This window comes from Vidua macroura, chromosome Z (assembly GCF_024509145.1).
Source record: "Vidua macroura isolate BioBank_ID:100142 chromosome Z, ASM2450914v1, whole genome shotgun sequence".
Taxonomy (NCBI): domain Eukaryota; kingdom Metazoa; phylum Chordata; class Aves; order Passeriformes; family Viduidae; genus Vidua; species Vidua macroura.
The window spans coordinates 63,212,478-63,226,062 of record NC_071611.1 but is presented as its reverse complement, the minus strand read 5'-3'; the positions used below and the strand labels follow the sequence as shown (position 1 = coordinate 63,226,062).

At 37.4% G+C, this 13,585-nt stretch overlaps 1 protein-coding gene across 1 annotated transcript in view; it reads left to right on the top strand.

Moving 5' to 3' along the window:
• PCSK5 (proprotein convertase subtilisin/kexin type 5) overlaps positions 1–13,129 on the top strand; it is a 228,952-nt gene extending 215,823 nt beyond the window's left edge. Inside the window, exons 28-37 of the mRNA XM_054003177.1 lie at positions 356–439; positions 914–1,109; positions 3,340–3,557; positions 4,611–4,847; positions 5,300–5,530; positions 7,098–7,275; positions 8,304–8,521; positions 10,478–10,593; positions 11,920–12,106; positions 12,676–13,129. Coding sequence (XP_053859152.1) covers positions 356–439; positions 914–1,109; positions 3,340–3,557; positions 4,611–4,847; positions 5,300–5,530; positions 7,098–7,275; positions 8,304–8,521; positions 10,478–10,593; positions 11,920–12,106; positions 12,676–13,079 — 2,069 coding nt within the window. The 3' untranslated portion in view covers positions 13,080–13,129. The remainder of the gene's footprint in view (positions 1–355; positions 440–913; positions 1,110–3,339; positions 3,558–4,610; positions 4,848–5,299; positions 5,531–7,097; positions 7,276–8,303; positions 8,522–10,477; positions 10,594–11,919; positions 12,107–12,675) is intronic.
• The last annotated feature ends 456 nt before the right edge of the window (positions 13,130–13,585 follow it).

Here is a 13,585-nt window from a genome sequence, read left to right as displayed (position 1 = left end):
GCAATCTATTAGTATAACATATCTGTATTTGGGTTTGGAGCACTACACTGAAATTAAGATTATTGGGATAATTATAAAATTAATAACATTATTATTGTTCTCATTTGTGATGAGCAGTCCAGAACAATGCCTGAGTGAACATGAGTAAAACATTCATATTTTCCATAACTTACCATTTAGGAGAGAGGAGTCAAGCACAATCATTAAGTTCTTCAACTTTGTGAATTCCAAAAATTCGCAGAGGTGCATTTTCAAAACACTTTAGGAAGAGCCATACAAAGTGTCCCTTCTAAAGGGAGGAGAAATTAAGAAAACCAAATGGTAAAAAAAGGAACTTTTTCCCCTTTCATCCCAGATGGAAATAGAAAATTGCTGTCCTGTGACTCTTCGTGTATGACCTGTGAGAAATCTGCTGATGTGTGTACTTCATGTCCAGAAGGTAACATTTCAGCTTCCTTGGATAAGTTTACAAGCGACTATAGTATTTCGCATCCTACATGCTTCCAGAGAATGTTTTTGTCAGTGGTCACCCCAAAGTCCCTTAACAGCTTAAGAGGCAATGAGACAATGAACAGTTCAGACAACTGTAAGTTCAAGTTTAACCCTTGGCAATACGGGTTAAAATATTGTTGATGGTATTCCTTTTTTTTCCTTTCAATTAAGATTTGTAGATACGCAAGAGTTACTGAATAGGGATTTCTTCAGCGAGACATCCTAAATAATCCTGATGATTCCTTCTAACTGTCAATGTCAGTGAAGTCTGAGCAAAATATTTTGGGAAATGTCTTAAGAAAGCAAGTTTTATTCATACTTTTGAGAAGTTGAAAGATTTTTTTGTAGCCATTCAAGGCAGAAATATTTAAAATATATGTCTAATTGATGTCTTTACCCCTCTGGTTTGCTCTTCTGCCAGGAAAGTTTCTTATCCATGATACCTGTGTTTCTCTGTGCCCCCCAAAATATTTTGGCAACATTGCAAGTGGAGAGTGCGAGAAGTGCAGGCATGACTGTGAGGTGTGCTCTGACCAGTGGCACTGTCAGAAGTGTCAGGCTGAACAGGACCAGCTGCTCTTCCTCCACAAAGGCAGATGTTTACAGGAGTGCCCTGAGTAAGTAACCCATCTTATATGATCCCTGATTTTTTCTTTGTGCTCTTTCGCTTTAAAGTTCAGATCCATTATTAAACTTTCAAGGAAGACCTTAATTTAACACATGCTACCAGAAACTAAGGTAAATGTAGTTTTCAGACTACCCGAATAAACAGTATTTTCTTTTGGTTAGAGAAAGAAGTAAAAAAATCAAAGTGAAGGTAAGACATTAAATCCTATGAAAGATGGAACAGCTCTCAATGACTTTAATAGGAACATGGTACTTCATGGCAAATGATAATAAAAGTTCTAGACATTCTTCAGTTTGACATTCTAGTTCTAGACATTCTTCCTTCCTCCAAGTAGTACAGGGCAGATATAAACTCAGACAGTGAATGTATTAGAGTCCTGACATGTAAATACAGTGCTTAATTATGTGTGTTCTTCTCTTTGGCTAATATTTATTTTTATATATTTTTAGATGTAAAATTAAAAATTACTCCCATTTGATTGCAATGGATATTAGATCAGGCACATGAGTAGATCAGGTTCTCTTTTTTCTATTTTTTTTTTATCAGCATTCATCTGATGTATATATACATAAAACCAGTGCTATGCAGAAAAAAAGCCTTGCTTGGCTAACCTTTTTTCTTCAGAAAATTGTGACACTCCTGCTTTTCTTGCAATCTCTCTGCCACTGCCTTCCTGGTAATTATGTCGAATAAGTCAATGAGGGCCAGTGGAAGAGGTTTTCTTCAGGAAAGGTCCCAGTGAGTGCAAGGTAATTGCAATAAAGCCAACTGTAGTCCAGAAAGAATTTTTAATATTAGAAACTGACACATACAACCATTAATTGTGTTTTGGCATTTATATGTCTTTTGTCAGTACTAGTTTCCCAGTTATCCTGCCAACAGTCAGTATAACAAAGCTAAAATTTTTATATTCCATTAGTCATTTCAGATGTTATAATCCCCCTTTTTTTTCCAAAATTCAAGACTCTAAATAATAGCTTCCCATCATTGAGCAAAATTCACAAGGTTTAAACTCCAGTTTCAGACTCTGAGATACAGCTCTTGAGACACAACTACTCTCCACTGGAGCAAAAAATGAGACTCTTTATTAAGGGGTTTGGCTTGGGTTTGGGAACATGTTTTTAAGGGATAAAAAACGGATAAAAAGGTTTGACTTACTGCACAATTAGTTTCTGACAGAGGAATTTTGAAAGACTGGGCTAACTGGGTACTCAACATTGGAACAAGAAAAGATGACAGGACTATGAGAACTACTTGCAAGATCTCGATAAAAGTTGGAGGATAAAAAAAGATAAGAATAGGTGGCAAGCATGGCTCCTTCTACCTTTTCTCTAACCTTGCTTCTAATGCATCTCCCCAGACTTTCTTTGGAAAAATAATGTCCAAGAATGGAAGGAGAAGCACGTAAGAAGTCACAAACTTAATGTAAACTACATATTGTGAGAATACTTTCTGTCTCAGCTTCTTATTTAGTTTTCATCAATGGCTCTGTGGAGTAGCAATCATCTCAAAATCTCAACTTACCCACCCTTTAACCTTGTAACAATTTGGTTCTGAGAGTGTAGACAGATTGCATTCAACATCTCTTCTATGCATCTTCGCTTGAAGTAGAGGTGCAGATTTTTTCCTATATTTATGACTAGTACTCCCAGCTGTGGCTCTCCACATTTGCTCTCACACCACAGATACCAGCAAAATGTACCCCCTCTTTGCCATCTCTAGCCTGCTGTCAGTAAGGCAAGGTATTACGTAAATATCCTGCTTTTTTTAGTATTTTTCAATCCCTGCCCACATTCTTCCTACTCTTCACATTTCCAGAGTCATCTCTTCTCTTTCTCCTCTTGAGAGCCACTGAGGTTACCCTTCTCTTTCTTTCCTTGATATCAGTATTGCAGGTCAGCTGCACAAGACTAGAGAGTGCATGTTTTCCGAAATGTTATATATCTTTCTATCTTATGTAAGGGGGAAATAAAGACATAAAGTTCAACATAACTTAGACAGCAGGTACAAGAAGAAAGTAAAGCCCTTCACATAGCACTAAGCAGGAATATTTTCTGCTTTCAGACACAGGGGAAGTTAAGTGGAAGATGAGCAAAAAATTGTGTGAGAAACATGTTCAATCTAGTGGAGTGTATGCGCTGGGAGAGTCTCATTTAGAATTGTAATTCTCATAGCCTGGAGTGACCAATAATTTGCTTTGTGTATTTTTCATTCCATAGGGGATATTTTAATGATTCTGAGACTTGCAAGGAATGCAGTGGATCCTGTAAGACATGCATGGGAAGTGCCACCCAGTGCCTGTCCTGTAAAAGTCCTTTGCTTCTGGAACACAGGGAATGTAAATCTACTTGTTCAGAGAAGCATTTTGCCTCTAAAGGAATCTGCAAACATTGCCCTGAAATGTGTCAAGAATGTATTCACAATGAAATATGCACAGGTATTATAAAGAACTGCTGTTGTGTAAAATAAAATCCATCTGGATCTGTCTGAAGAGAGACTGACAGAAAACCAAATCCAAATTCAGTAATGTGCAAAAAAAAAAAAAAAAAAAAAAAGTGATGTGCATATCATTGTTAATCTCTAAAACAGATTGTGATGAGATTAAATGATTGATCTGTAAAGATTTCATGTTGCTTTGCCTGGTCCTGTGGTTCTTCAGAGATTCCTGCCAGTTTAATTTTATTTTTGATCTAGTGTATCCAACCTTAAACACTTGGATATGTGCACCAATGTGAAATATAGAATGTTTCTTTCCTAGCTTAGTTGAACTTCACACCTCTTTGCCATTTTTGCAAATGACCACTCCTGTTAGAGAAAGAAATCCCTGTAAAGAAAGATATTAGGACAGTCTTCAATACCCAGGTGAGGCTATATGTGCCACCTGCTCCAAAATTCCCCCACTAAATAGTTAATATTAAGGATAGTTAATATTAGGATATTTAATATTAAGCAAGCCATTCTAGAAACATAAACATGGATGAAATAAAAAACCAACAATCAACAAACCAAACCATAAACAAACATATTATACTCATAATAAAATAGCAACTTATTCACAGCTCTAGGCAAAGACAACCATTTAGGCCAATACACTCTAGGTAAACTCATATTTCAATAATAAACTAAACAAAACTTCAGATATGTACATTCCTGATTTTGCAGGAAGTTCATAATGCAGAAAAATGTCAGAAAAACGCCATCTATATATTCGTGTCAAATGGCTTGGTTAATATCACCAAAGCTAAGCAAAGTGACTATTTTTCACAGTTTCTTGCTTTAGCACAGAAGATACCATTTAAGGATTGGGCCAATGTAGGTCTTCTGGAGGAGAAAGATTTGAAAAAGGAAGTCCTGCCTTCTCAAGGTGTTCTGATGACTTCCGTGATTACATACAATCCAGAATTTAATGTTTCCTAGGACTTACATTCTCTCACACTTAGGTCAGAATTTGCTCCCCATTTGCTTACTGATGTTCTGCTGTCCCCTGTAGAGTGTATGGACGAGTTTTTCCTGCATGATGGGAAGTGTGTACAGGAATGCCCTTCACACTTCTACCCTGAAGACAAGCACTGCTTTCCCTGCCATGCCGACTGCAAGGACTGCAATGGGCCAGATTCTGATGACTGCACAGCATGCACTTTCAGCTTGTTTGTCCTCTACAATGGCATGTGTTTTAAAGAGTGCCCTGAGGGGAGTTACTATGAAGAAGCCACCAAAGACTGCCAAGGTTGGCAACTGTTGTTTTCCCCAGAAGACTATTGAGATATATAAGTGGGTCTGTTTAAAGGTCACCCGCTAAGGGCCTGCATGTGACAGCTAATGTTGTTACCAGTGTCTTGGAGTTGAAGAGGATAGCTAATGCAGAAAAATAATCTGGCTTATTGAAGCAAAAATTGAAGAAAGCAGGGAGAGAGGTAGCCAGGATATTTATGTTTATTATTCAAGGCAATCACTGTGGTAAAATGCTGAGAATGGCTGCAGAATTGCTAGAGACTCTATCCACTGTTGCAAAAGCAGTGTTGATGCAAAGCAAACCTAAGGTACTACTTGAATAAGATTGAAAATTACTTCCCTTAGGCTTTCATCCTGAGATTACAGCTGTTCCTTCAAAAATTAAAGCCATAATAACACTCAGACAAATTCAGAAATGGTGAAACTCCTACTGTTTGTCCTTTTCAGCATGCAACAGGACATGCCAGACTTGTTCTTCTTCTACCATCTGCCTAACTTGCAGAAATGGATGGATATTGAACCATGATGGGCACTGTATGTTATCTGGATACTGCTCTCCCACTGAGTACTACCTTGAGGAAATTCAGACCTGCAAATCTTGCCACAAGAAATGCTTCCACTGCTCAGGACCTTCTGAACACCAGTGTCTTAGCTGTGTAAATAACCGCTATCTTCTCAGTAAGTGTCTCTCTCCTGCCTCTAGATTTTATTCTACACTGAAAGCATGGAATAGACAAGTTTTTGTCACATTTGCAAAGCATTTGGGCTGCATCAATCAATAGAAATATTGTAAGGAGGACATGACAAGTCATTAAATTGTGCAGAGATAATTTCTTCAGCAGGGCTATGTGGAAACTCTGTGAGGCAGGGCTCATGGGACTAATGCAGGATTTCTAAATAGCAACAATCACATGACTGAACGAAACTTGTATTTTTAATTTACTTGGTACGTACTCTTCCTATTGTTTCCTACAAGGACTTTAAAAGAGGGCTAGCCTTAGGTTTGTTGCTGTTGTTGCTGCTGTTAATGTATCTATAAAAGGTGCACATTTTCATGTTGGCTTGTTTAATCCCTGCAGCAATCTGATGAGCAAAGGAATACTTCAACATCTGTTAAAAGGGATCACTAAGTCAGCATTTAGTGGGTGGCTAAGGTGCAAAATTACTTTCCTGACTTTGGAGCAGAGAGTAGATTTAAGACTATACAGTCTCAGAAACAAACAGGAAAATATAAAATCCCCACAATAAAACATTTTTTCTCTACATATTCTCCTAAAAGCAACCAAAAATTTTAGAAAGTCATTGTGAGAAAAAATATTAAATAATCCTTTATGCAGGAAAGATCTAAAAAACAGTGGAAATTAAAAGTGAACCTAAGCTTTTTTAGTCTAATTCTAATGCAGATTTTACATGCCTATATTTCTAAGACCTTGCATCAGACCTACATTTTTATCAACACACTCAGCTGTTTTGCACCATTACAAATGGTAAAGTTGATGGACAAATGCAGATAAACATACTGGAACTGAGATAAAAATGCAAAAAAAACTGAACCTGAAAGTATCTTCCTTTGCCCAATTGCAACCCAAGCAGCAAAATTATCAAGACAAATATGTCATAAGCACAAGCAACTTGTAATCTACTACTTTATTAGCTTTATGCACTTGCAGCTAATTACAACACTACTAACTTCTCTTTCAGGATTCCTACTACAATGACTGAAATTTCACTGAAAAAAGTGGGACTTATCTGGCTTTGCAGCATTAAAGACATTTAATTCCATAACATATAGTAGAAGCCACAGACAAGGGTAAAGACTAGTAAACAAATGTCATTAAACCTCAAATTTACCATCAGATTCATCATCTACAAGGAATTAAATTAAATTAATGCTTAGAGTGAAATCTAGTGAAAACAGCAATGCAGATAAAAACCTGTCTTACTACTTTTGATAATTCAAAGGAAATCACATCTGCTGTTCATTATTATGCTACTTTATTTTTCACAAAGATAAAAGCTTGCCTGTCCTGAAGAGCTTGCTAATATGCATAAAACGCAGAAATGAGGACTAATGAAATGACAAGAATCAAAAAATAATTACTATACCCCAACACTGGGTTTTCTTGTTCTGATACATCTATCAGCACATCCTGTGGATAGAGTTTACTCTAGTACAGCTGCATGAGATGTTTTATAGCAGTAAATACTGAATATGATGTGCTACTTTGCATTGTTGTCTCTGCAGACAGAACCTGTGTTGAAAGATGCCCAGGTGGATATTATGCTGACAGCACAGAGAGGCAATGTTCTGCATGCCACAGAACCTGTGACACTTGCACTGGAAAACACAGCTCACAGTGCCTTTCCTGCAAACTGGGTTGGTACAGACAAGGAAAAGGGTGTGTAACCCAATGTCCAGCAGGGTAAGGCCCAAGATCTTTTGCTAAGAGCTGCAAAAGAGCAGCATCAAAGAGAGAACTTTGAGAAATTTTGCTAATAGCTGCATCACAGAGAGAGCTTTGAGAAATTAGATCACTGCAGCATTCCACATTAGTGTGAAATAGAACTGTTTTGTCTCCAGGAGAAATCTCTTGTATTAATCACAGTACTCTAATTCTACTGTGAATGAAGTGGAAAACCTCCCTTCACAGTAGAAAACTCCAAAATTGTTGCCCAGATGGGAACTGCTTAGATATGGTCTGGACATGCTCAGAGGATGCTCTTGGCTATTTCTATACAGAACAGTGCGAACCAGAACAAGTATACTAAGTTATATGTCAGTCAGCCTGAGCTGACAGAAGAGCTTCCAATCACTGCTGCAGCCTCCACTTAAGGAAGAGAAGTTTGGATACAGTTATATTTTTTTTGCATTGAGTTAATGCTTATAGCAAGTGATAACAAAAACAACCCTTAAAACAACTTTGAACTGAGCACTCATAATTCTAGAGAGAAGCTTTATCATTAATCCATTTAAGTTTAAAATGTGAATTCAGTGTTCTGGGAAATTCAGTTTTAGGAAATTCAAATTTAGAATGTGAACCTATGATTTTTCTTTCAGGTCCGTTTAATTTAAAACTAGAATTCAATGGATCACACTAGCTGTCCATCCCATTAAACTGCAAAACTCTAATGACCATATCTCAGCAAAATCACACAAACTCTCCCTACTTCAATACTTTATAATTCAATTCAACCCACATTTTAGAAATTTTTGCTGTAAACACTACACAGAGTCATGCTTTGTAGCTGAGTTCCAATGGCCAAAGGAATTAAATTAATTCTATTTTCACTGAGATTACAAATAACTATGTTCACTTTAGTACAATTTTTATAAATTTATATAATCACAATAAAAAACTAAGGATTAAACAAATGTTTAACATTTAAAAACACAGGTTTTTCTATCACTGCTGGTTTTTATGCAAAGCTATGCCTATCTGATCTATCTCAGGTATTTTGCACAAAATGCCACTGGATCATGTGAGAGATGCCACAAGAGTTGTAAGGAGTGTATGGGGTCTCGAGCCACAGATTGTCTTTCATGTAATACGTATTTTTACCTGTTGCACTCCACGAACGAATGTGTTAGCTCTTGTCCTCAGTACTACTATGAAAACAAGGACAACAACGTCTGTGAGAGATGCCACTCTTCCTGTTTAACTTGTGAAGGTAAAATATATGCTCTGCTTTGAGCAAAAAAGGGGTCATCAAAACACCTGAAATCTCAGCTCCATGATCTGGGAACACTTCACATAGATACTAAGCACATACAGTGCTACCAATCTGTCCATGACTTTGGGTGTCCAACACCCACTGTGGGTGATGTAGACCTCTCCCTGCTGAGCTGGGGCTGCTGAGCTTTTCCTGGCTCTTGGTGACATGTTGCACTCATGTTCCATTGATTTATTTCTACTGCATTGATAATTGAGGTGAAACCAAGTATATGAATTTCTGTCAAGCTTTCTCTAGAACTGCTTCCAGCACAGAGCACAAACAGAAAGACAGCCACTTAATAGGGAGGGCTAGGACTGTGTCACATGCTGCCAAATCAGTGAATGGAAAGAAATGGACAATAGTAATGAATTTACCATCAGCCAGGCCTATGACAAAAATGCTCATCATAAAAAAAATGGGCTTACGAAGATGGACCCCATTTTTCACATGAATATTAAGAATTACTGAAAAATACCTCACTCTTTGAGCTGTCATACTGTCTGCTACTCCATGAAAGCCAAGGAACTTAATTCCATCTATACTTCTTTACAGCCTACAATGGGAAAAGACCCATAAAGTATATCTCTAGGTTGAAAGGCAAACAGAAATCAAAAGCACAGTGATGTTTGTTGCTTTTGATATAGTTACATATTCCAATGTTAACTTTCAATGTCTATTTTGCTCCGTGAGACACTGGTTTTGGTTTTGTAATTTTCCTAATTAAACTACTTCTGAAACAAAAAGCATTAATCCTCTTGGACCCATTTGGTGTCCTTTTTTTACCTGAACAACAGAAGATTATAGCTAACGGGTTCCATGCTGCAGCTTAGAAGACCATGTCGCATTGCAACACACAAACTGTTCTGGATAGTAAATATACTGGAGAGTACCAATGGCTAATTGCAACATAACCATATATATGGAAATTACACTTAGAATGAAGCCACATTCAAGAATTTTTATAATTGTATAACAACATTATGAAAAGTAGCAAAAATATTTTTGTTTGGATTTGTGGAAAAAAAAAGATAGGCATTTTAATTTACAGATGATCTCTGTTTTTCATGTTATTTGACATAAATTCTGTGGGACAGAATTTCTATCATCATTATAAAGAAAGACACAAGCCAGTCTGACATGCATCTGTATTACTGATAAGAGCATGGTGTCTCTTTGTCAAGAGCAGTAAGGAAAACCAGGCATTGCACAGTAATATAGGAAGTTCTCTGTGTTATAGAAGGTTACTAACTTCAGCAGCTTAACATCTGCTAATGTCAGTTCCTTGCATTTTCATTTTCTTCCTTTCAGACAATGGCAGAAAATGTCTAGGTGCAGGGAAATGGATTGCTGTATCTTGACACTTAAAACCCATCCTCTCAGTGTTTCACAGAAATACTGCATGCAGAATCTGTTTTTAAAGAGTCTCTGACACACAAGGTGTATATGGTGCTCTGGCTATACCTAGTGAATAATGTTTTTTTCTTATGCAACTAAATCATTTATTTTTCTATTCAAACATAAATATCTCTTAATTAATGGTTGTTTGAAAATAGTTATCTGGACAAATAAGTGTGGATTTTGTGAAGAACAGAATTTGGAGAAGGTTCTCCAAAATTTTACTTCAGTGCTCCGATCTAATTTATTTTCCTGACTATATTAGAGGTTCCCTGTACAACTGATTCTGAAATAATATTTTCATTAATATCAAAACACATAAAAATAAACTGCACATAAAGCCCCGGACTAGGCACAAGCTTCTTCTAATACCAACCTCTTCATGTGGAACTCCTCACTAATGATTGTTGCCACTGACAAACATCCTTTTGCTTCATAGCAGTGGTCAGTATAATTTTTAAAGGACGTTAGCTGACATTTCCTGTTGTAATATTGTTGTTTTGCTTGCCCATCTAGGGAAGGGAGCATTCAGCTGCACATCTTGTGTATGGAGCTACAGTTTATTAAATGGAATGTGCAACTCAGACTGTTTTGTGGGTGAATACAAAGTCCAGGAGGCACCAGGACAAAAGGTACCTACTTGAAGGCTTTCTGTACACAATAAAAAGAAACACATTGCTCTTCTCTGAGTTTTTAATGGCGCCTGTCTTTAAGCATGCTTATTTTTTTCCTCTTTTGGCCAGGGAAGCCTTGTTTCTCTTTCTGGGGTTACCTTATAGTCAACAAAGATATCAAAACTGCATGAACAAATTGGTTCTATTAATGATACAGTGGTTTTTTTCTTACAGTATAACTGAGATTTCCTCTTGGATTTCTGATGTCTTTTCTGTAAGAAATCCTTCTGTATTTTTGATTGACAGCTCTTCTGGCAGAAAGCTCGACTGGAAGGACAGGCTGAAATTAATACAGCTGTATATTTAATTGAGTAGGATTAGGTTTGGGTCTGTACCATAAGTCTGGGCACTCCACCTTCCAGATTTTCACACCGATTGCCTTCTAAAGATATTTATTCAAGAATATAGCAGCAAGGCATGCCTGGGATCCTACAAACCCTGGAGTCTCCGCCCTGGAATATCTTCTTGACAGTCCTACTTCATAGCATTGAATCTGAAAAAAATGGCTTTATTTGAGGCTGGGGACCACACAGATGTGCAGGTCTTTGCAAAAGCTTTGACTCTAATAAATTATGAACAGCTATGATCCTGCCATCTTGCAGAGGTTCTTTCATCCAGATAAACAGCCTTGCAATCCTAACTGCAAGTTTGGTGAAAGTTTACTGGAGTTTCCAGATGTTCACAGTGAACATGTACCATGGCCAGGAACTGTGAACATTGCAAACACTGTAACCACTGACTTCAGAGCATTCTGCAAGGCAGATGTGATCACAGTGACCTCTGGTAGTCTCTGTAAACAGAGGTTCCCAGAAGCCTGGACTTTAGGAATAGTATTTGAATCTAAGTCATTTCCATAGAAAAAAAGCCACACAATCTAAGAAAAATCTATTTTGCTAAAAAATTTCCAACCACCTTTATTCCTTACTTTTGCTTCTTCCCTGGGTAGAGAGAAAATTCATACTCTCAGCTTTTTCTCAGAATACTTCATATTGCTTCTTCCATGTCAGTTACTTTTCTGGCCCAAAAACCTTAAAAGCATGAGTAAAATTTAACACCCTGCCTAGCTGGGTGAGATCTCTAAGCTCTTACAACACTTCACATCCTACAAGCAGATCACTGAGAAGTCAGAAAATAGGAAATTTTGGATATGGTATTGTATTTCCTCATTGACACTCATGGTGCCCAGAGATGACAACCACAATGGTGAATGACAGGACAGAACTGCCAGGTCAGGTCCAAATCACACAAAATTAGAGGTGCATTGCTTGTGTTCTGTGTTTGAAGGAGAACAAACCCAAGTGTGAGAGATGTGACAGCTCATGCACTGAGTGCAAGGGACCTGGTCCTCTCAACTGCACAGTCTGTCCAGCCAGCATGCAGCTCTTCCTGGAGGAAAGCCGCTGCCTGCCCTGCTGCAGCAACGTTGACCCAGAAGAAACCCCAGAGTGCTGTGACTGCAGTGAGACACAAGGTAGGACCATGCTGAAGAGCAGGAATAGTTGTGAGTGTATATGGTTGATTATGCTGACATTATGCAGCCTGAAAACTGGACTAGAGCAAAAATGTGCTATTGATAAACAGTGTGTTTCTATTGCTTCATCAAAAATAGGGAAGGTTTTACTCAAATAACAACCATTATGTCTGGTGCTGGAGATGGCAACTTCTCATACTCACAGCTACTACGTTAAATGGCCTGGCATGTCACAAACTGACAGGTTTATAAATTAGCTTACTTCAATGAACAGACAGCTGAATCATTGCATTTGTGTGCCTGCTAACTTTTCTGCTTCTTTCTCATTATTTCAAATCAAATAATGAATAATAGATATCCCAACAACCTTATTGACATCCTTGCTGCATAAGAACAACAAAAATACCATTGTGGTATTGTGGTACCAGAAAAGCTAGGTATTTTGTTGACTGCTATTATTGTGCTAGACACATTGTACTAGACTTTTAAGACACACACACACACACAAACACATGCAAGCTCATTTCACCTTTCACCTTTTTTTTTTTTGTTTTTAATTGCTGTTGTAGACGACTGCGTATTACAGACAACTCTACCCCCCGGGCAAAAAAGCAGAACTATTTTCTTTGTTATCACTTGCATTTTGCTTCTGCTTGTCATCGGAGCCATTGTATTCATCTGGAGAAAGGCACGAACCAAAACCCAGCCTGTCAATAAAGGACGGTACGAGAAGCTGACAAATCACTCTAAAACCTTTCCTTCCTCTGTAAGCAACTATCACAAGAATCCCAGTTACCATGAGGATCAAGTGATTGAATACAGAGATAGAGATTATGAAGATGATGATGATGAAGATGACATTGTATACATGGGCAAGGATGGCACAATATATCACAAATTTAAATATGGGCTTTTGGAGGATGATGAGGAAGGTGAGCTAGAATATGATGATGAAAGTTACTCATTTAGATAACTTTTTACTAGTTCACTAACAGTAAATTAGTCCTATAATTTCCTATGCAATTATAGCTATTTAGCTAATATGTTTAGTTACTTGATAGCATCCTCACCTCCAATTTTTTTACTATTAATTATTGTGAAAGAAGAATAATTTCTAGAAATATTTCTAGAAATTCTTTTTTTCTAAACAAATATTTTCTAGGCTTTTAAGTAGCACTCCGGATATAATCTGGTTAAGAGACCAAGTTTCTATGCATTAGTGTGGAGAATAATCTTTTCCCAATATGTATTTGTGTAACTAACACAAACTTTTCTTCAGACCTTTTTGGAGAACCCTGCCAATCACTACTAGAAATGTGATAAGCAAGGTGGGTGCATCTACTTGATGAATGCCACTGGAGAGGGTGCCAGTAGCTCACTAATTTGTGATTAGAATTACTCGGCAATTCATAGTAGAATAGGCAACTTGGAGGAATTTAGTTAGATTTTCTTCATAATCACCTGGTGTTCCCTGAAGCA